This window comes from Triturus cristatus, chromosome 6 (assembly GCF_964204655.1).
Source record: "Triturus cristatus chromosome 6, aTriCri1.1, whole genome shotgun sequence".
In the NCBI taxonomy this organism is placed as follows: Eukaryota; Metazoa; Chordata; class Amphibia; order Caudata; family Salamandridae; genus Triturus; species Triturus cristatus.
In genome coordinates this window covers 622,534,695-622,557,278 of record NC_140589.1, presented here as the reverse complement: position 1 = coordinate 622,557,278, position 22,584 = coordinate 622,534,695, and the positions used below count along the sequence as shown (strand labels likewise).

At 41.7% G+C, this 22,584-nt stretch overlaps 1 protein-coding gene across 1 annotated transcript in view; it reads right to left on the bottom strand.

Annotated features, from left to right (window-relative positions):
- Positions 1-22,584, bottom strand: part of COQ3 (coenzyme Q3, methyltransferase) — a 171,009-nt gene that overhangs the window by 40,792 nt on the left and 107,633 nt on the right. The window contains exons 4-5 of the mRNA XM_085611120.1: positions 8,128-8,227; positions 1,140-1,382 (exon numbers count right to left, since the gene is read on the bottom strand). Coding sequence (XP_085467246.1) covers positions 1,140-1,382; positions 8,128-8,227 — 343 coding nt within the window. The remainder of the gene's footprint in view (positions 1-1,139; positions 1,383-8,127; positions 8,228-22,584) is intronic.

The following is a 22,584-nucleotide window of genomic DNA, read 5'->3' as shown; positions in this document are numbered from 1 at the left end:
AGGGGATAGGGGAGGGCATTCACACGTGCGATCTAAGAATTCAAATGCCAGCTGTGCACCGATGCATGAAGCTAACAAGAAGGGAGTCGGAGAAGGGAGGGGGTAGGGGAGGTCATTCACGCGTGCGATCAAATAAGCCAAATGCCAGCTGTGCAAGTCGCGCACGCTCTTGTGCGCGTAATAGCAAGCTGGTGGCCGGCAAGGTAGTACTTTTAAAAGCAGCTACTAAATGTCTCGCCAGGGCAGCGTATTCGTTGGCTCAGGTGAGACCTAAAAAACAACTCCATAGTAGGATTGCTAGTAATACGCCAACATACTTTATGCCACTACCACTTTCATTCCAATTCTCCTGGCCATAGAACCTCTCTTTCAAGCAAGTCGGGGAGGGGCTATTTAATTGGAAATGAAATTAAACTGCAGGTTTAGGAAGGAGAGGCACACCAGATAGTAGGTGCACAAAGAGCCCTTGGATAACAACCCATCAGGGAGGGAGACGTTATAAGAACAAGCGGAGTGGCATGGGTATGCCCTAGTCTAAACAAGAAACAAATGTTAAATCTTTTTACACGGTCAATATTCTAAGAATCAACGTAGTAAGGATATTATTTTGAAATTAAATTTAAGTGGATGAAAATATCATGTTTTAAACACCGCTTGGGAAGGTACCGTTACTCAAGCCCAAAACTGATCTTCTTAACATGAAAGAGAAAAGACACCCGGGCCAAATCAAGAATTGTTTTTTCCTTTCAAATCTAGAAATACTTCATTCACCAGCTAGACACCAAAGTATTAAAAAACGACTTTTGAACACTGTGGGTTGGCTTTGAATGAATTAGGTCAATAAACAGGCAAATTACAAAGGACCGGATTTACCAAGGACCACGGCCAGAGTGCAGCAAGGAGCAATATTGCAGCGAGACCAGGGCCCCCATTTGATTAGCACTCATGAACAAGTGTTAACATGGCTGATCTTTGACTGGAATGGCTTTGCCACTGGTGCAACCTGAACCAACTGCAAAACCAGGCAACTCTGCAGGCGTCACAGTACAACCAAGCACATGCCTAGATGCTTTAGGCCTAGCGTGCATCTTTTACAAATCTCCTCCACATGCTACCCCTACCATTCTATAAGTTCTTACTTTTAAAACGTTATAGCAGCACTTTATGAAAGATTCTAGGTCACCAACATGCTCCACGACTTCGGATGCCACGACTGCATCATACATTTCCGTAGCCTCATCCTCCATGTCCTCCAGCAGGCAGGCTTTGTACTGGATGCGCCTGTCGAGGTCTGGCTCGAACGATTTATGCAGTTCTGCTGTTCTAATGTTGTTCCCCAACGGATCAATTCCGGTAACTGCAGCACCTAACCTGCCAAGAGGCTAATGACAAAAAGCGCGGTTAAAGCCTGCGTGAAAGGAAAGCACGTTACTTATGCAAGAACACAGCTGCTAGGAGTCCACCACAATTCGAATCTAAATGCAATAAGGTCCTGCTAATAATACCATTGGCAAGCAACCATACTTTATAAAATGTAGCATCAGACAGAAATGGTACGCATTGGAACTTTACCATTTGGATACAAACAAACAGGGTAAACACGTTGTCAAACCTTGTGCTTGACCATTTTTTAAAATATGTAAAGTGTAGTAAGGTGAGGGTTTCCTTCCATGCTCTGTGAAAAGCAAACCAAAGTTAGCTTAGGGTCTTCTTCTCATCTTGAAGCATTCACAGAATTGGGATTACTGGATTTTTCCATGATCTGTGTATTTGCGAATGTGGAAATTCTGCCGTTTTGGTGTAATTTCCATCTTCACAAAGAGTATGTGGGCCTATCCTCAAATACTGTTTGCAGGAGAGAGGAGGAGAGGGTTGAAACACCTATGTATCGAATACATTTAAAAAAATTTCAGAAATATAAAAATGTACATGCGCACTGCTGGGAAACAGGCAGCGGCCGTTCATAGGAAAATTCACATACGTGGACACTTCCAAATGTAAATTTTATTTCACCGCTGAGAGAATATTTTTTCAGCAAAATAAACCTCTTTCCCTACACCCTACCTAGCTACCTAATTTTGAGGATGAAAAAAGGCTGTTTCTACGCTAAATAGAGGTTTACACTTCTCCTTAAAACGTGTAACTAGGCAATCGCTTGCAGGATGGGAAAGTGCCTTGCAAATCTTTGTAAATACTCAAACGCAATAGTTTGTAGGAGTTCACTTATTTCAAAAGGCATTCCCAATCTAGAACGCTCAAGCCCCTCCCATTGTAGCAGATTACTCCCACATAAAGCTACACCATTTTGGGAAGCAAATCAATTTGCACGCCTAATTTAATGTTTTGTGGATTACAAATATAAAGCTGCACTTGTAGATCATTCCATCTGACTGTTTAAGATTAATTTATGTCCTTTAAGGGCGCTTCTCGTTTACAGGGTGGAACCAGTAAGGACCAGCACCTTATTCAATTGGGGGGGTGTAGGTGAAGAGGTTTCTCAGCAGAAAACATGTTTTGCCATGGAAATTCAAAAAATAAATTTAAATAAAGACATGTGAATTAGTACTCTGAAATTCTATGTGTTGCACAGATTATTAGATTATTAATTCAGAATTCCTAAAATGTCAAACACAGGATTAAACGTACAGGGTTACATTTCTGATTCGATACCCTTTTGACGAAGTAATTGTTTCCAAGGATAAAAGCCTTCTAGAATATGTCCGACAGGACAAATACTGTGCGAGGTAAAACGGTTGTATGACGGAACAATGCAGGGAAATATTCTGCATGCCCTTACCACGCATTTTTTACCCCGCATTTTTTTTGATCGCATATGCTTTCACAATGTATGCCTTTACCACACATTGTTTATACAAACAATGTATTTGTGGAGAGAGTCCCCCACACTCCTGAACTTACCTTAAAGGCATACGTTGTAAAACAATATGAGTTCTAAAAACATGCGTGGTAAAACAATGCATGGTAAAGGTACAGCGTGGTAAAAACCTTGTTGTAAAGGCTGTTTCCCATCAAAACAAACACAAGCTAATGAGGAGTCGCGCTTATATTGTGAAGTTGCAAAAGTGAACCTCAGGTAGATGACCAGCATGCAACATAAAATCCTCCTTTCTTTCCATTATGCCTAAAATACCAAACTTTAAACTGCGGCAACATCAAGCCTACCCATCTCCAGTTGCCTCTCCAAGCATTCTCGAGAGCCCAACTGTTCTGTTCTCAAATCCAACAGCCACCATGCAGACGTGAACCGCAGAAGAGCAAGAATGTAGAGATGTTGCAATACTTCACCCTGGACATATTCTTAAAGCTTCATCATGACATCCACCTTAGTCCAATATACATTACACATCATTTTCAGTTTATCCAGAACACGGAGTATGACCACACACATTTTTACATTAGGTCATGTGAAATGAGGTACTAAGCTTTACAATGTCTCAACTCAAAGCTTCAGTGTTCATGCACAAAATCTTTTGGCGTGGGACCGGTAATTTTGGATATGTGACAGATGTCCGTGATTAGTACAGAAGTACAAAAGCCCAGTTGTATGATATAAGAAAAATAGCATGAACTGAATCCTGCAAAAGTTCAAAATGGGGCAGTGCGCTCCCCTAGGTATTCCCATCAAAAGCAAATCACTGGTAGGTGTGCTGAACACCTTGAGAGTGAACCTGCCCACAACATTTTACATCACCAAGTATCACCATGGGCCCAGAGCAATCCGGTTGGTACACCTTTAGAGAAATGGTGGGAGGGGCACATAAGGGTGAGCGGTTTGAACACATCAAGGTTGGCACCAATTCCACATCCAAAGTAGGCCTAAATGCAGAAACCCAAAGTGGGGCTGCTGGGGAAACATAGGAGAGTGATAGTTCCAGTTCCATGGGGCAGCCATATTATAATAGATAATAACGATGTTTTAAAAATATAGTGTTCTTCATACCACACTCCTGCCATTACTATGCTTTCAAATAAAAATGGTGCTGTTATCAAATATAACCCCTTAAGTGCTCACCCCCCACAACCTCCAACGAGCTGAGCCCGTTTTTTGGTTCTTCGAGCAGTTGGCTCGTTACCCTTCATAACTTTTTTACCACAAAAGATATTCGGGTCAAATTTGCGTCCGTTTTTTCCTATACACTAGAGATTCTATTTGCACTTAGGGTTTCTAGTAGTTTCTAGAGGAAACGGTGAAAAGAGAAAATGTGGCAAAAGTTTGGGGTTTTGCAAAAATGTGCTTTTTTTCTAAAAATGGCATCAACAAAACAAATTGTAACAGTTTTTGCAATTTTATAAGTGACCGTCAATATTTACTATTTTTTCGGTTTCTGTATACTTGCAATTTGTGGGGGAAAGAGGTGTGAAACACATGTGGACCCAGAAAGGTTTCATTTCTTAGAAGTAAACATTTCAAACTCAGCAAGGCATCATTTGTATAGATTGCTCAAGGTTTCCCAAAATCAATAACTAATCAACTTAAGTAGGAAAAATAGAAATAGTTGACAATATTTACATCTGTAAATTTTTGCCTTAATGACCAACCTGAAAACGTAATAGTGCTTGTTGGTTGTCCAAAAACAAGCGATAAACAGTTATCAACAAAGCTGCAGCAAGATACTACCAACACATCAATTCATAACGTAAACGAAATCAAAGAAGAAAGGAAAGGCATGATTTTTTTTATGTGCCCAAGACTATGAGGTTAAGAATAATGGTTATTGGTATGACCCTGAATTTAGACTTAGCCATTATACAGCGTGATTTAGAGGGTATTTTGCTAAATGTGTTCTTTTTTTGCATACTAACTTGCATTTTTAATCCAAAACTGTAGAGAAATTCACTTGATGGTAAGAAATATTCTACTATCGGGTAATCCCACATTACTCCCAATAAAAGCGGTACCTCACTTGTGTGAATAGGTTTATCACTCAAGACAGGAAAAGCGCCAAAATGCACCATGGCAACATCAGGATTTTTCTTTGGAATTTCAATTTCTAGGAATGTTTGTAGCTGCAGTACTTGGGCCCAGGGTTGGCCAGCATCGAGGGAAACCTACCAAACCCAGATGTTTCTTAAAACTAGATACCCATGGCACTCTGGTGTGGCCTGCGTGGATTCCACTACTGTTACCCATAAGGCCTAGGAAATGTCAAATGTTCGGTCAATATCACAGACATTTCTCAGGTTACTATGAAAGAAAGTTCTGCAATCGGCTGGAGTTTACAAAAGTCCTACCACCCAGTGTTCCAACACTTCTCCCAATAAAAGCAGTAACCAATTAAAACTTGGACTATGTGAAGTAATTTTAGTGCTAATGTGGTCTTTACATAGTTAAACGTTTTGGTCCAGACTTATGACATATGTTAGGCCCACCCACACATAGGATACTTTGTTTCACTGGGAAAAGTGCAAGAATGCAGAGCAGCAAGACCTGATGGAAGTGCCAGAGATTTCAGTCACATAAATACAGAGGAAAAATGTGTTTTTGACCGATACTTTGATGATCACAGGGCAGACATGCTGGGATCTATTCAAGCCACACCACTCTGAAACCCTGGGCCGCTAGTATTCAGAAATGCCCAGGGTTGGTAGAGTTCCCTGGGTAAAAGCCAATCCTGGGCTGAAAGGCTGCAGCCATCCCCTGTGCTAAAAGAGAGCAAAATTAGTGTTTTAGGTATATTTTTGACGTTTGCAGGGCGTTCTGGGTAGGAAAATACGCTGGGACCCATGCAAGCTTCACCTCCCTGGGTCTCTAAATTTCAGAAAGGCCTCGGGTCGGTGGGATTCCCTGGGTGCCGGCTGATTAAGAGGTCAAATTCTGCAGCAAGTCCCAGTGGCAAGAGAGAGACATTGGGATTCCTTTGGGCTTTAGTTTTGGCATATAGGCTGGAAGAGATGGGTAATCGGCGATCCCCCCATCCCCATTCCCACTCCCCCAGAGGGCATAAATACTGTCTGGTGTGGAGGTGGGGCCCAATGCAAAGGTGCCCTAGCCCATTCCTTCTCTCACTTATTTTACAGGTAGTATGGTGGGCTTACGGACTCCCTGGTTGGCCCGATTGAATCGTTTACCCCATATTTACCTTCTGGGAGACGGGGATGAAAAGGGCAGGGAAGGGTCAGAAAGCCCAGGAGAACATCAGGGGAAAAAGTGAAGAACAGAATAGGGTGCAGGGCTTGCCATTCCGGACACAATACTGTAGCTGCCACCACTGGCACCAGACAGTCTTTGTGCCCCTTTAGGGGTGTTCAGGCCTATCTTCATGTCCCAAGAGGCAGAAAACCCAGTAGACACCTCGGAATTGTGTCTAAAAAAGGAACAGTGTGGAAAATAGGCCTGTACTGGCATCAGGTCAAACCCCTAGGCACCAGTCTCTCTGCCACCCAGGAGAGGAAGAACAGGGGTTATTATTCCCTTTATCGCAGCCCATATGCCAAAATGACACCAAAATTTCCCCTCACATGCCAAGTGCTCTTCACAAATATCAGTCTCGTCAGTATACAGCTTCAGACAGTTGGACTTCTTACAGTGGGCAATTTAAGTCACTAAACTTGAATAAATAATAGTCCTCGGACCATATCCTCAGAATTATGTCCATAATACACAAAATTGACAACCTGAACCATACACCAGGTTTAGTCAGACCAAATCTGAAGGGACATTCAACTGCACAGAATGGATATTTCTGAACCCTTTAAAAATTTGGTTACGGAGATATTCTCATCAGATGAGCCAAGAATTCTCCAAAGAATGATTACCATAAGCATATGTGAGGTCTTCAGAATGTCATTTAACAAGAGGAAAAGCCTAGTGGCTGTTTTCCGATTGGATGTCCATGATGGCTCTAAAACTAAGTTTTGATAGGTCTTTTAAAAAAATTTACATGATTCTAAGTTTTATGGATTGAGCACACAGCAAGGCGAACACTGAGCTCATTCGATAGGAAGGTTCCTTCCAGCTAAGACTAAAGAAGTGAGCACCTGAACATGGAAGGTGGGGCCTGTCCCCAAGATCCTGGCACAGGTAGTGATGAATGCGAGTGGAATCAGATGGCGTTCTGGTCTTGGCACTGTCAATTTTGACTTGGCACACCCACTAAATACAAACCAAACAAAGAGTGGAGTTCGTGAACACCTGTAAACAGGTCAGATAGCAATTGGTATTGGGGAAAGGCAGGGAGACAGCTCATGCAATATGTGTTTAACATGACTGGTCATAAGGGAACTAGCGTTGCAGTGTGAAAAAAATATGGTAATTTTCTGAGAGCAATGTAAAACCTGACACGGGTAAAACCTGACATGGCAAGACTGCTTGACTGTGGAAATAAGAAACTGACATGGTAATATGTAAACGTACATGCAATTTCTAGTGGCCAATAAGAAATCAAGCATAGCAATGTGGCAAGGGACAAGACACCGAAAAATAAGTTGACACATTGAGAAGCAATTTGCAGTATTTGAACAGCATTTTTGACACTGTACACCATACTATTGGTGGCATCCTGGAATATCTAAATAATGCAAAACTAGCAAAAATGTTTGCCTTCTCCACATCCAGTGTATGTCTTGGGCTCACAACTTTCTGACTGTTAAATATAAAATATACAGACGCATGGAAATAATTCTGCACTGTGGCAGACCCTTAAGCACTTAAATATTTAAGAGCTGCCTATAACACTTTTTGACAAAAAAAAGAAAATTATCAGTAAAAACACAACTTAGTCACATATTTTTAAAAACTATCTAGTGGGGGGCTGTCTAGACTACATTCTTCACAACAATTCTCTTCAAGAGGATCAGCCACACATACTTCACTTGGTGCAACATGGGGCTGCTTTTGTGCCACTAGTGTTTGAAAATGTCACACTTAGCACTGGAGAAATGGAGAGCGCTCTACCTACATAACGCAAGTAGCAAAGCAAGAACTAGCGCAACCTGACTTGACAGGGAGCAGGAAAAGTTTACTCTAGCATGGATCTGAGGAAAGAAAGATTTAGTATCATTTGGTAATATGAGTGTATGCTAAATAATGAGTCTTTAATTACCAACTTCTTTTGCAAGCGTGCTCATTTCATATAATTAACCAAAACATACTTTATTATTGCTCACCTCACTTAACACTCCTCCACCGCAGCCAACATCCAAAAGTTTCACACCAAGCAAGGGACTGCCAGGCTCATGATTGTAATTTTTACTTATCAAAGTATCTCTAGAAACAGAACAATAAACTGAAGTTATCCAATCATCAACTAAGGAACGAGAAATAAAGAACAGAATTCGCTAATGCGCTTCAATTTATAAATAGTTTAATTTTGATGTGAAACAAAAACATATAACAGTATAACGAATCTACTTCAGTACCACAATAACAAAAAATGTCAATAAATGAATAGAAACGTGTCAATTTAAACATCATTCAAACTAGTCCACCCAGTCTTAATCACCTATTCGATAACTATTAAAACAAAGGAATGATATGGCCATTTCAGGATATAGAGAGATAAAATATCCCTCTTAAGTGCATCATTGCCACATAAATAAGACCACAAAAACAGAGTGTGCTCCCATCATTGCGAGGATTTAGAGGCTCCTGTTTGTCTAAATAACCAGGAATAAATATTTTGTGAAATAAAAGGGTTTTCCAAGTCATAAGGCCATGAAGTTAAAGCTCTAGTCAGGTTGGTTAATTGTTAGCACGGTTTCTCCAATATTGGTCTTTCCTCTAGAATATCTATACACTATGTACAGACCATCCCATCACACCTTGTGCCTCACACTTTCATTGGCAGCTAGAATTGCCCCGATTATCAAAGCAGAAGTCTGCAGATGCTGATGTCTGAGAAGAAAAATGGTACTCATAATCATCCAAGCCATACAATTAAACCCAATGCAAATCAAAGCGCTTTGCAGCCTTGTGAAGGGTATGCTGCAACACAAAATCCTGTGATGTTCTTAAATTATGGAATGGTATTTAAGCACATTTCCCCACTAAATATATATTCTATAAGCAGTATCAGTATCAAAATGTATTGTCTAGTTAATTAAAACCATAACAATCATTTTTCACAATAAAACATAAAACACGATAAAAATAGTTGATTTTCAAGAGTAGATTTAGAGAGTTAAAACCATGAAGCTGCTAGTGCTTAAAGCAACTACCTTCCTTATCAGAAATAAGTAAAGCTTTAAACAGAAAAGTAATAGTGTAATCTCGGATTGGTTCCTTATTCGAGTGGCTCTTGGTCAGATACTTGTGGCGAGGAGGATGATATGGCTATTTGATTAACCAGTCTAATTGTTCTGTCCCTCCAAGTGTCTAGTTGTTCTGTCCCTCCAAGTAGCTCGTGTAGACAGAAATATGAGGCTCATATATAAAAAAAAAATGTGATACGTTTAAAACCTGTGCAAAACCTAAGCAAGTTCCTCAGTGTATTAAGCGGGATGGAGCCTAAGTCTTTTACTGGTTGGCCATCGACATGTGCAAGCTCGTTCAAACAGGCAGGTTTATAAAAGTACAAAATACAAGACCTGGTAGTATCAAAGCACTTCTTTCAATTAAATGGGATTATTAGAAGGGTAATATAAACATCTGTTATACCCTTGACAGTAGTTCTTGTCATGAACTATCAGTAACATCCCTTGTGCCAGAACACTTAATATTTACCAAATACAAACATTGAGAAAAGCAACCGAACATGTGAAAATTATTCCACCCAGAACATAAGCAAGAAAAAGTGTGGAGAATGAGAAAGCATCTCACGTGTGCAACACCAGAGGAGCTGCTGGCAGGTTCTCGCCAGTGTGCTCACGAGTTTCTCATCATCGATGTCTTTCTCATGAAAATAATGATGTGAAAAAATAATGTGTGAAAAAACCCGGGGAGGTTTTATTTAGGCAGCCCAAAACCAAAAAAGGAGGAAAAGGAGGGGAAGACCCGTGTGGTCTTACAGATAAGATTAGGTATGACCCACGTATATAATTCCTAATATTTTATTCCGCTCTGTGAGTCATCCCAAGGTTAAAAACACGGTCATGTTATATAACCACATTTATGAATGGCCAACATGTTTCATTGCCTACTTATCTTTGCGGCAAATTCATCAGGGCGTCAAGGAACTGCAATCGCTTCCCTGGATTTAATCTATTTGAAAACAAAAATAACTGCACATATGCAGACAACATAAAAACACATGTAAGGTTGACGAAAACATGAAGGAACCAATTACACCCCACATAAAGACTTAGAGACTGATATCCTTACAAAAAGAACAGTATAAAGGAATTATCAATGTGAATTACCTAGTGAGAGCCAAGGGCCCATATACCAGCTCTCACGTTGTTTGTGTTTGGAGGAGCACTGTAGGTTGCTCTCCTTGTCCTAGTAAAATGCACATCCGTTGTTTATGTGTTGCTTAAACCTTCATCTGTTGAAACAAATATGAGGAACAAACAATTCTGATAAACATTGAGAAGTCCCCACACCTTGATCCTAATAAAAGCTAACTCTTAGCACTCATAATCAGCAAAAAGGGGATAATGTCTCCAGTGCTATCCTCTCTCAACCCCACCATCACATTCAAATTGGGTAAAGGCAATGTCCACGAGAGCTAATATGATTCAGAGGGTCTATAGGCACCCAGCGTACATCAGTTTTTAAAAAAAAAACTAATTCGCCAAGATATCTAGTTACTGTCTGCTAGCCATTCGTGGTGTTTCTCTATCACCCTGTTTCAAAATGGATAAAATTACAACCCCGGGCTTTCAACGTTTCTATTGCTTACTGTTTACAAATGGCAAAACAAATGCTATTCCGGACTCGACCGGTCTCACCGTAAGGTTCCTTAGGTGGCGCCGTAACTCGTTCCAGGATCAACTAGGCGGGGTACGCGGCCGAGATTTTAAGCCGGCAGCGCGTCTCGAGCACTTCCGAATCAGTACTACTCTTCCGGGTCGCTACAGCGGCGCTTTCCTCAAGGACCTACACGGCGGCCATCTTATAGTGGCCAGGCTTGACTGAGTAAAGGCCAGAATCACTGGTATCTGCATTATACTGGCATATATTTAGCGTTTGTCATTACTAGCACTGGGTGACTGTCATCATAATTCTATTCAAAGGTGGATATTTAATATTTTAAAATAATCCATAAACAGGTGAGAGAATACAAAAAGCAGACGCACAGCACAATTGTTCCATACATGATTAGGGCAATCGCTCAAAATTTGTCATGCCAAACGGAAACATGTTAATCAGAATAATATGAGGAACGAAGCATTTAATATATGTGCCCAAACTGTCAGGGCATCAAATACTGTTTTTCGAATGCTCTCATTGTCTGGAGATCTTATTCCATTCGATCTGATCATTAAGGCCAATCTGATCAGCCTTTTCTGAGTAAATCCAACGAGCCTCTTTCAACGCAAGTATATTCTCAATCTGGTTCACATTACCCATCACTTTTTCTAACACCACCCATTTCAAGGCTTTGCAGTTGTGCTGATGATCTTTGTAATGCTGAACCAACTTCGTAGTCAATTTGCCATTCTTAATGGTGCTGAGATGCTCTTGTATCCTCACTTTAATTTTTCTTGTGGTGAGGCCAATGTAGTGAAGACCACATGGGCAAGTTAGCCTGTAAATGATGTTAGATGAGTTGCAATTACTGAACTTGTTTAGATACCAAGTTCGTCCATTCTGCAACTGTACACTGGTTGTCTTCTCAGTAAGTTCACAGACAGAACAACCACCACATGGGTAGTGCCCAGGGGGAATAGATGTACTTGTCGCTTGTGATTGAGGCCTTGTATGGACAAGTCTGTCTTTAAGGTTCTGAGCTCTCTTAAAAGCAAAACGAGGTGCAGGCATTTTGTACTCGCTAGTAGATAGCAGCGACCAATGTTTCCTAATGGCCTGGCGAATCTTCGTCGCAAGGGGGTCAAAGGTAAGCACTATAGGTAGACACTCAGCTGTTTCCCTTGAGCTCCTTTCCAACAAGGCTTCACATGGGGTGTTCTGAGCCCTCTTGCGAGCTCTGTTGACAATTTTTCTCGGGTAAGCCCTTTGCACCAATTTCTCAGTGAGACCCTCAGACTGTTGCAAAAAATCGGCAGTCGAAGAACAGTTTCTGCGGTAACGCAGAAACTGTCCTACCGGGAGATTGTCCCTCAATGCTCTGGGGTGAAATGATTGATAATGCAAGAGAGAGTTTTTATTTGTGGGTTTCTGATGAACAGTCGAGGTTAACTTATCACCACTCACAATAATATCCAAGTCCAAGTACGTAACTTTCTCGGTGCTCATACTCCATGTGAACTTGAGGCACTCATCACGGTTATTAAGCCATTCCAAGAACTCACACAGATGGCTCCGAGTACCAGTCCATATGCACAAAACATCATCAATATACCGCTTCCAGAGGCTGATATGCCCCTGGAAGGGATTAGATGGATGGTATAGATGATGCTCTTCAAACTGGCCCACATAAATGCAGGCCAGACTAGGTGCAAAGGTAGCACCCATAGAAGTCCCAGATGTCTGTAGGAACATGTCATCCTTATAGGCAAAATAATTGCGGGTTAATGCCACCTCTATGCATTGCATAACAAAGGATTGGGGAGTGTCGTAAAACCAATCCTGACCCCCAAGAGCGCGTGCTGCTGCCACCAGCGTTGCGTCTTGGGGGATACTTGTATACAACGACTCAATATCGATCGTTACAAGTATCTGTTGCAATGCATCAAATTGTAAATCTTGAATGATATTCAAGATGTCCGTAGTGTCCTGGACGTAAGACAATTGTTTCAATACTGATTCTCTAAGGAAGAAATCAGCAAATTGGGATAATGGTTCAAGCACCGAGGAAATCCCCGACACTATGGGGCGCCCTGGGGGGGGACGTTGTGTCTTATGGATTTTCGGCAAGATGTAAAATGCCGGAATCCTAGGTTTTGTATTGACTAGAAAGTCCGCTTCCTTGCTAGTGATCCAGTTCTTTTCTCTGGCTTGTCCTACCATAGTGGTGATAATACCCAACAGCTCAGTAGAGGGATCCCTAGTCAGGGGTTGATAGTTCTTTCTATCATCAAGAAGCCTACGAACCTCTCTCTCATAGTCCAAGGTGTTCATAAGGACAATGGCCCCACCCTTATCAGCCGATTTTATTGTGAGAAATGAATTTTTTTGCAGAGATGTCAAAGCATGTCAGTCGTTCTTAGTCATGTTGCTGAATACATTTCTTTGTTCTGTTTCTTCAAGCAACCTAATCTCATCCAAAACCTTTCTTTCGAAAACAATAACTTCAGGACCTACTGCATGACTGGGGGGGGCAGAAGTGAGAAGGTCGATGTAAGTTAGTAGTGAACATTGAGGGAGGGTCCGAGTCTTTCTGTGCAAAAAACTTTTTAAGTTTGATCTTCCTCATTGCCTCCTGCACCTCCATTCTGCACTTAAAAGAATCATGCCGGGGAGTTGGAACATATCCCAGACCCTTATTGAGCACTCTCAGTTCTTCAGCTGTTAACTGGTGATCTGACAAATTGACTACGATGTTGTTTATATAGGCATTCTGCCCCTGCTCCTGGTTACACGGGGGGAGAATGATTGCCATGTCTGGGGCGGATTCTGACGTCCTCGACCTCGACCCCTCGGGCCACCCCCTCTGTTTCCTCTCTGGCTTTGGACTAAAAAAGAACGTAATAAACCACCCAGGTCCTGATTGGATTGCACCTGTGGGTTGAATCTTACCCTCCCTGGTTCAGGGGCCGATGTCCCCTCTTCCTCCTCACTAGAGGTGTTGTCGAACGTCCAGTTTTGAGGGGTGCGCCTAGCTTGTACTCGACCTCCCCTCTGAAACCTATTCTGTGGTGCCTGTTCACTATCCTGCTGATAGTACTTGTCTTCCGTATAGGGGAACGCCCACTCGTGTGAATATCTTTCTAGATTTCTCTTTAGCCCCTTAATCTTTTGATTGATCATGTAGTTTTTATATTCACTGAGATCTTCTTGAATCCTCTGCAGCTGTTCCTTAGCATCTGTGATGCTAGAATCTGCTTTTATATTCTCTTCTAATTCAAGAATCTCTTTTAGGAGTTCCTCGCTCAGTCGTTTGGCTGTCTGAATAATCAGGATCAGCCAATCTCTTGTACATTTATTTGCGATAAAACTCCAGTCGATCCTAAATTGTTTGTCCTCTAGAAAGATCCTGGGTTCAATCCTCACCAGCAAGCTCGAGGGGGCTGCACCAGCTCGGTAGTATTCAGTCATCAACGCCCCGTGCAAAGCCACTCTCACTTGCTTCTTTTTAGTGAAGCTCAATTTCTCCCATTCTTCACGCACAGAGCCCGTATTGGAAAGACCAGAGTCAGGAAGAAGTGAGGGACCTGAAAGGGTCAGGATTGGTTTTACGACACTCCCCAATCCTTTGTTATGCAATGCATAGAGGTGGCATTAACCCGCAATTATTTTGCCTATAAGGATGACATGTTCCTACAGACATCTGGGACTTCTATGGGTGCTACCTTTGCACCTAGTCTGGCCTGCATTTATGTGGGCCAGTTTGAAGAGCATCATCTATACCATCCATCTAATCCCTTCCAGGGGCATATCAGCCTCTGGAAGCGGTATATTGATGATGTTTTGTGCATATGGACTGGTACTCGGAGCCATCTGTGTGAGTTCTTGGAATGGCTTAATAACCGTGATGAGTGCCTCAAGTTCACATGGAGTATGAGCACCGAGAAAGTTACGTACTTGGACCTGGATATTATTGTGAGTGGTGATAAGTTAACCTCGACTGTTCATCAGGAACCCACAAATAAAAACTCTCTCTTGCATTATCAATCATTTCACCCCAGAGCATTGAGGGACAATCTCCCGGTAGGACAGTTTCTGCGTTACCGCAGAAACTGTTCTTCTACTGCCGATTTTTTGCAACAGTCTGAGGGTCTCACTGAGAAATTGGTGCAAAGGGCTTACCCGAGAAAAATTGTCAACAGAGCTCGCAAGAGGGCTCAGAACACCCCACGTGAAGCCTTGTTGGAAAGGAGCTCAAGGGAAACAGCTGAGTGTCTACCTATAGTGCTTACCTTTGACCCCCTTGCGACGAAGATTCGCCAGGCCATTAGGAAACATTGGTCGCTGCTATCTACTAGCGAGTACAAAATGCCTGCACCTCGTTTTGCTTTTAAGAGAGCTCAGAACCTTAAAGACAGACTTGTCCATACAAGGCCTCAATCACAAGCGACAAGTACATCTATTCCCCCTGGGCACTACCCATGTGGTGGTTGTTCTGTCTGTGAACTTACTGAGAAGACAACCAGTGTACAGTTGCAGAATGGACGAACTTGGTATCTAAACAAGTTCAGTAATTGCAACTCATCTAACATCATTTACAGGCTAACTTGCCCATGTGGTCTTCACTACATTGGCCTCACCACAAGAAAAATTAAAGTGAGGATACAAGAGCATCTCAGCACCATTAAGAATGGCAAATTGACTACGAAGTTGGTTCAGCATTACAAAGATCATCAGCACAACTGCAAAGCCTTGAAATGGGTGGTGTTAGAAAAAGTGATGGGTAATGTGAACCAGATTGAGAATATACTTGCGTTGAAAGAGGCTCGTTGGATTTACTCAGAAAAGGCTGATCAGATTGGCCTTAATGATCAGATCGAATGGAATAAGATCTCCAGACAATGAGAGCATTCGAAAAACAGTATTTGATGCCCTGACGGTTTGGGCACATATATTAAATGCTTCGTTCCTCATATTATTCTGATTAACATGTTTCCGTTTGGCATGACAAATTTTGAGCGATTGCCCTAATCATGTATGGAACAATTGTGCTGTGCGTCTGCTTTTTGTATTCTCTCACCTGTTTATGGATTATTTTAAAATATTAAATATCCACCTTTGAATAGAATTATGATGACAGTCACCCAGTGCTAGTAATGACAAACGCTAAATATATGCCAGTATAATGCAGATACCAGTGATTCTGGCCTTTACTCAGTCAAGCCTGGCCACTATAAGATGGCCGCCGTGTAGGTCCTTGAGGAAAGCGCCGCTGTAGCGACCCGGAAGAGTAGTACTGATCCGGAAGTGCTCGAGACGCGCTGCCGGCTTAAAATCTCGGCCGCGTACCCCGCCTAGTTGATCCTGGAACGAGTTACGGCGCCACCTAAGGAACCTTACGGTGAGACCGGTCGAGTCCGGAATAGCATTTGTTTTGCCATTTGTAAACAGTAAGCAATAGAAACGTTGAAAGCCCGGGGTTGTAATTTTATCCATTTTGAAACAGGGTGATAGAGAAACACCACGAATGGCTAGCAGACAGTAACTAGATATCTTGGCGAATTAGTTTTTTTTTAAAAACTGATGTACGCTGGGTGCCTATAGACCCTCTGAATCATATTAGCTCCCGTGGACATTGCCTTTACCCAATTTGAATGTGATGGTGGGGTTGAGAGAGGATAGCACTGGAGACATTATCCCCTTTTTGCTGATTATGAGTGCTAAGAGTTAGCTTTAATTAGGATCAAGGTGTGGGGACTTCTCAATGTTTATCAGAATTGTTTGTTCCTCATATTTGTTTCAACAGATGAAGGTTTAAGCAACACATAAACAACGGATGTGCTTTTTACTAGGACAAGGAGAGCAACCTACAGTGCTCCTCCAAACACAAACAACGTGAGAGCTGGTATATGGGCCCTTGGCTCTCACTAGGTAATTCACATTGATAATTCCTTTATACTGTTCTTTTTGTAAGGATATCAGTCTCTAAGTCTTTATGTGGGGTGTAATTGGTTCCTTCATGTTTTCGTCAACCTTACATGTGTTTTATGTTGTCTGCATATGTGCAGTTATTTTTGTTTTCAAATAGATTAAATCCAGGGAAGCGATTGCAGTTCCTTGACGCCCTGATGAATTTGCCGCAAAGATAAGTAGGCAATGAAACATGTTGGCCATTCATAAATGTGGTTATATAACATGACCGTGTTTTTAACCTTGGGATGACTCACAGAGCGGAATAAAATATTTGGAATTATATACGGGGGTCATACCTAATCTTATCTGTAAGATCACACTGGTCTTCCCCTCCTTTTCCTCCTTTTTTGGTTTTGGGCTGCCTAAATAAAACCTCCCCGGGTTTTTTCACACATTATTTTTTCACATCATTATTTTCATGAGAAAGACATCGATGATGAGAAACTCGTGATCACACTGGCGAGAACCTGCCAGCAGCTCCTCTGGTGTTGCGCACGTGAGATGCTTTCTCATTCTCCACACTTTTTCTTGCTTATGTTCTGGGTGGAATAATTTTCACATGTTCGGTTGCTTTTCTCAATGTTTGTATTTGGTAAATATTAAGTGTTCTGGCACAAGGGATGTTACTGATAGTTCATGACAAGAACTACTGTCAAGGGTATAACAGATGTTTATATTACCCTTCTAATAATCCCATTTAATTGAAAGAAGTGCTTTGATACTACCAGGTCTTGTATTTTGTACTATTGATCGAGTGGAGGGTGGCCTGGTTTATTTTCCCTCTCAAACTCCTTTTTTTGAATATAAAGGTTTATAAAAGTGTCAACTACAAGTGTTGCAGTTCTACAGGATACAGTCATGGAAGACAGGGGCGGCTCCAAGGAGGACTTCGTGCAAATTATCGGCTCCCCCTGATGGTGATCCAGACTCTCGTAGCATTCTGCTCACTTCCGCGAAGAATTTGCCGACCTGTGCTAGGTCTTTTGGAGTGACAGATGTATATATGAATAGTACTGCTTCCTTGCAAGATCTTATCTCGCGTTACATAAGGATAGGCCTCAGATACCTGCATCTCTGTTGTGATTAGCTTGTGCAGCAGCATAAAATGTGAGCGGCTGTTTCGGAGGGGTAATTGCACAGCCTACATTGTTCCTATGTCACTGCACAGTTGTTCTAGTGCGCCCCATACACCCTAATGGGTATAGTCAGTAGCCTAAATGATATGTTCTTAAATGCATGCTTTCCAATTCCTGCTCTCAGGTATGGTTGGCAAAGCAAGGTTTTGTGAGATGTTACAAGCTCCTCAGCCCCTCTAATGCTTCTTGCCTTAATTAAATCCAGATCCCTTGAGACCTTCTTAGCTTGTGTCTTTACTTGCCCTTTAGCTGTGCTTTGCTAATTTGGAGAGCCGTCAGTGATGTTAGGATCCAGATTTAGTGTTGAAGAGGCTAGTTCCAAGTACTTCACCCAGCCACTTGACTTGTCTGTGAACAATGCCGTGAGGGCACCCTGCAAGGAATCGGGGTCTGCCCGGCTCATCTGGAGGTAATAGTTAATTAAGTATTTTTTGCATGCTACATCCATGCTTACAAGATTAAATTCCAGGCATATTAAAGTGCGCTGTGTGTGCTTTGGCATGTCAAATACCTTTTTGTATGTTGATGTGTGGTTTCGCTGTAGTACCTCTGTCAGCCTTCCAGTGTAGGCGAGGTGGCCATAACTTAGTGTTGGTACGAGTTCGTATTGCCCCTGCTGAGTGGCTATTTAGCTTGTGATGAGATGAGATAAGGAATACGTGGTCTTTGCTGCTTTGACTCCTATTGCCTTTGCCTGCAGTGTGCGTTTCCCTGTGTCCATAAGCCAGACTCCAAGACAATTGTACTTGGAGTCTGTGTGAACCTTTAATGGTCAGAGTTTCCACTTGACCTCGCGTTTTAGATGGCATCGGCCGACAATCAATACTTGCAATTATTATACTTGCGTAATATGTCCAGGGCCCTCCTCATTCCTATTCGTGTCTGATCCATCTAGACCAAGTCATCCGCATACTGTATTATTAGGAGTTTTTATTCTATAACCAATGTTTGCAAAGTTTCGACTTTGCAAAAAAACGTCTATGCATAGGGTTAGGAAATGTGCAAAATTTTGCAGCCGTCTTGGCAAACTTATATCTTATTGTTCTGCACATCTTACACTTTATTAATTTAGAAGTGTTTTAGCAGTGTAGATAAGCGTGTGAAGGCAATATAAATGTTTTGATTACATATTAAGTTGTGTCTGTGGGTATTCACATCAAAGGCATTGTATTTCTCAGCAACATTACAAAATAAATTGGGTTGCATTTTTACCCCAATGTGGCATATGGCTGGGTCTACACTAGAATGGTGTGGTGAGCAAAATAACAATAGAATAAACCCAGATCTGTGACTGCAGGTGAATATTTTGACAATGTTCAACATTCCGTCCATCATCTTTTTGTGTTGCATTTTTGCCTTAAGTGGAAAGGGTAAGCCGAGACTTGGGTCTCGTCCTCCCTACGCCACAGGTTTCAAGCTAGCCTGGCTGATGTGTGGTGATACCCCGAAACCGGTCCCAGGATGCTTGTTTTCCAGTCCAGGGAGGACCTGGCCTGGCAGTTCGGGCTGGACTGTTCCCATAGGGAGCAGGGTCAAGACTGATTTGCATATGGCTGCGTCTAAACTGGAATAGTGTGGCGAGCAAACTAACAATGGATTAAACCCAGATCTGTGACTGGGGGTGAAGGCATGACAATGTTCAGCATTCAGTCCATCATCTTTTTGTGTTGCATTGTATGTCTCTGACCACCTCATTCCCCTCCCAGACTCCACTAGGAACAACGGCAATAACTAGCCTTGAAGTCACTGATAAACAGGCAATATAGCCTATGCAATCTGCAGGACGTCTGCTCCCTGCACACAAAACTACATCGATCATGGCTCTGTAGATCACGAGCAGAGTTTTGCACAAAAAAAAATTGAAAAGAAGACCCTTAATTTCTTGAATATGTTGAGAAAGAACAAAGTTACTTACCTTTAACTACAGTCGTTCAGTTGAAACAAACATTACTTGACATCAGGCTTTGAGTCTCGGTAATTTTCCACATAACAGTCAAAAATATATTGGCTATCAATAATGTTTACAGTACCACACTCACCTCACTGTAAACAGGCCAAATTCAGCAAATGTCATAAATAAGCTGAGCAGAACCCACCCCCCTTAAAAGCCACTCATTGTATTAGTACAAGTGAGGACGGAGTAGAAAGGGTGAGTCTCAAAGTGGAGAAGGACGGACAACATGTGAATCTATGAAAGATACAAATGATTAGAACTATAATTACAGCTAAGAAACGTATTTTTTCCTCTGGGATTGGATATTTCACAGATCTACATGACTGAAGCATAATATAGAGCAATATATAATACACACATAATAAAGAAGTGGACGATGGGTAAAAAGCCTCTATTTGTTGCAACACTTTACATAGCATTGCTTTACCAACCGCCAACTCCTTGGCTGCATCACTATTTAGTCAGCGGTAGTGTTTGGTAGAGGTATGCAAAGTTCTCTGCATGGCTGCCAGGCAGATGCCTTAATAAAGAACTGCTATGACACTTTTGTGGCAGAATGGACAGTATTTCTCCTCTGGAGCCGATTGGTTACCTTTAGCATGGCAAACGGTGGCCAGTGCGACCCATTCCACAATTTCTTCTTTCAATAGGAGTCAGTCATGGCCTGGATGGTCAAATGCTATGCAAAACTAAACCGTGGTGTATAGCCTGTGAGGGACCTCTCAACTGATGTTACAGATTTAGAAAAAACAACTTCTGTACAATAAGCTTATTTTGATCGAAGTTAAGCAGTACTGTTCAAATTAATTTGGGATTTGTGTGGTGAAGCTCTTTAGCCCTGCTGAAACGTAGAAAACGTTTTGATTCATTCGAAAACCTGAATCTGAATGAATCTTCTGGAAGACATTAACACCGGTAGCAAGAGACCTTCTAAGACAAGAACTTGAGTTTTGCAATGTAAATCCGCTCAGATAGACATTTCTTGAATTGTAAAAGGACCCACTGCGCTAATGTGAATACGCAGGACTGAAGACTGAACAAGAAAGACTCTTGTGAACTCTTCAATTATACACTGAGGGATGAAATGTCAGTGGAATGCCTGGACCTACAAATCACTGAGATATGGACTCTTAAAGAAATACATTAAGTGATCAGGGGCTAAATTAAGTGAGGAGGGGCTAAATTGAGCGAGGACTGGCTAAATTAAGCAGACACGACATTAGCTGAGCCGGCTGTGATGATATCAGTGCTTAATTTGTAAAAATTAAGTGCCAGGGCCCTTCTTGGAAAGCTACTGCAGCCTGCACCACCCATACACTGACAGCAGTGCCATTGACAGTATCAACATAACACCTAAGCATCGACATCCTACAAGTTTGACAATTCAGACGATTTCCGTCCACACAAAGCTATATTAATGGCATGAGCGGCTGGTATTATTATTTTTCAGTGTATAATGACTTAATAAACACGGTTGCTGTGTTCATTTCAAGATTAAAAAAAGACAACTTCACCATGAGGTGGGCTGTAACGAGAGCCGGTGCTGACAATTAAGTGCCAGTGCCGAGCACCGGAAACCACCGGCACAAATTAAGCACTGGATGATATAAGATGCTGACCCTGTAGATAGCACTATACGTGCATACACAGTAGTTTTCACTTTGCCTTATAGGTGTTTGTGAGGACTTTTTTTTCTGGGGTGTCAGTACAGGCTAGGGTTACAGGGATTCAATTGTAACAACTGAGTTTGTCACAGGTGCCCTGGGGCCCCAATACTTCTGAACTCCAACTTAATGGCTAGGTACTCTGTCTTAGCATTTGATTATTTCCAGATAACGGAGTCGACAAGTCCAACATTTACTCAAAGAGGCAATGAATGAACACAGTAGACACAATAATACCTGTTAAAAAGGATACTTTTCAGTGATCTACTTTCCCAAAAGAAGACGAATTTGTTGTAATAAAAGAAATAGAGTACACATAAAATGGTGATAAAGAAAACTAGGAGAACCTAGCAACATCGTAGCAGGAGATATACCCCAAACAATATTATAAAACTGAAGCTCTATAAAGGCAATTCCCATGGTAGGCTAAAGCCAACATTATCTACTGAAACATGTATGGGAATATCACTTGCACGTATGTGGTGCAAAAAAGCCAAAACTACTGATCTTCGCTAAAGGATCTCAAATATAAAACAGTAGCACCAAATCTCAGTGCTGCAAAAACAAAATGGACTTTAAAGAAGGGGAGTTTTCAGCTTCTTGAGTTTCGCTTGCAGTGGTTTGCTCTCAGTTACTGGTGGAAGAATTCTAATACAGTTTTCATGCAACTGCCATACATTTTCACTAGAAGCCTCCGCTCTGACTACAAAGACAAGCCTAAAGAAACATGAGTCCACCCAAGCCTTAAAAACAAATGTACTACTTCTGTGGGAAAATATCAGCTCACTCATGACAGTTCTACTCGCTCAGCACATCTGCCACTCATTGCAGGCACTCTGGAAGTGTACCCCAGATAAAGATGTTTGCTATGGTCACGAATCCAGAGAGTTTAATACTACTCTCAGAGTATGGGCAACCTCTAAACCTTGGATTGCTGAGTTAATAGAGTTTGTGCTGCCCATAATTAATACTTGATTATTCTTAGGAATGCTTATAGACAACTGCATACAGCTTATAGTTCAACATTGATGTTTAAGAGTCTTTATTTCA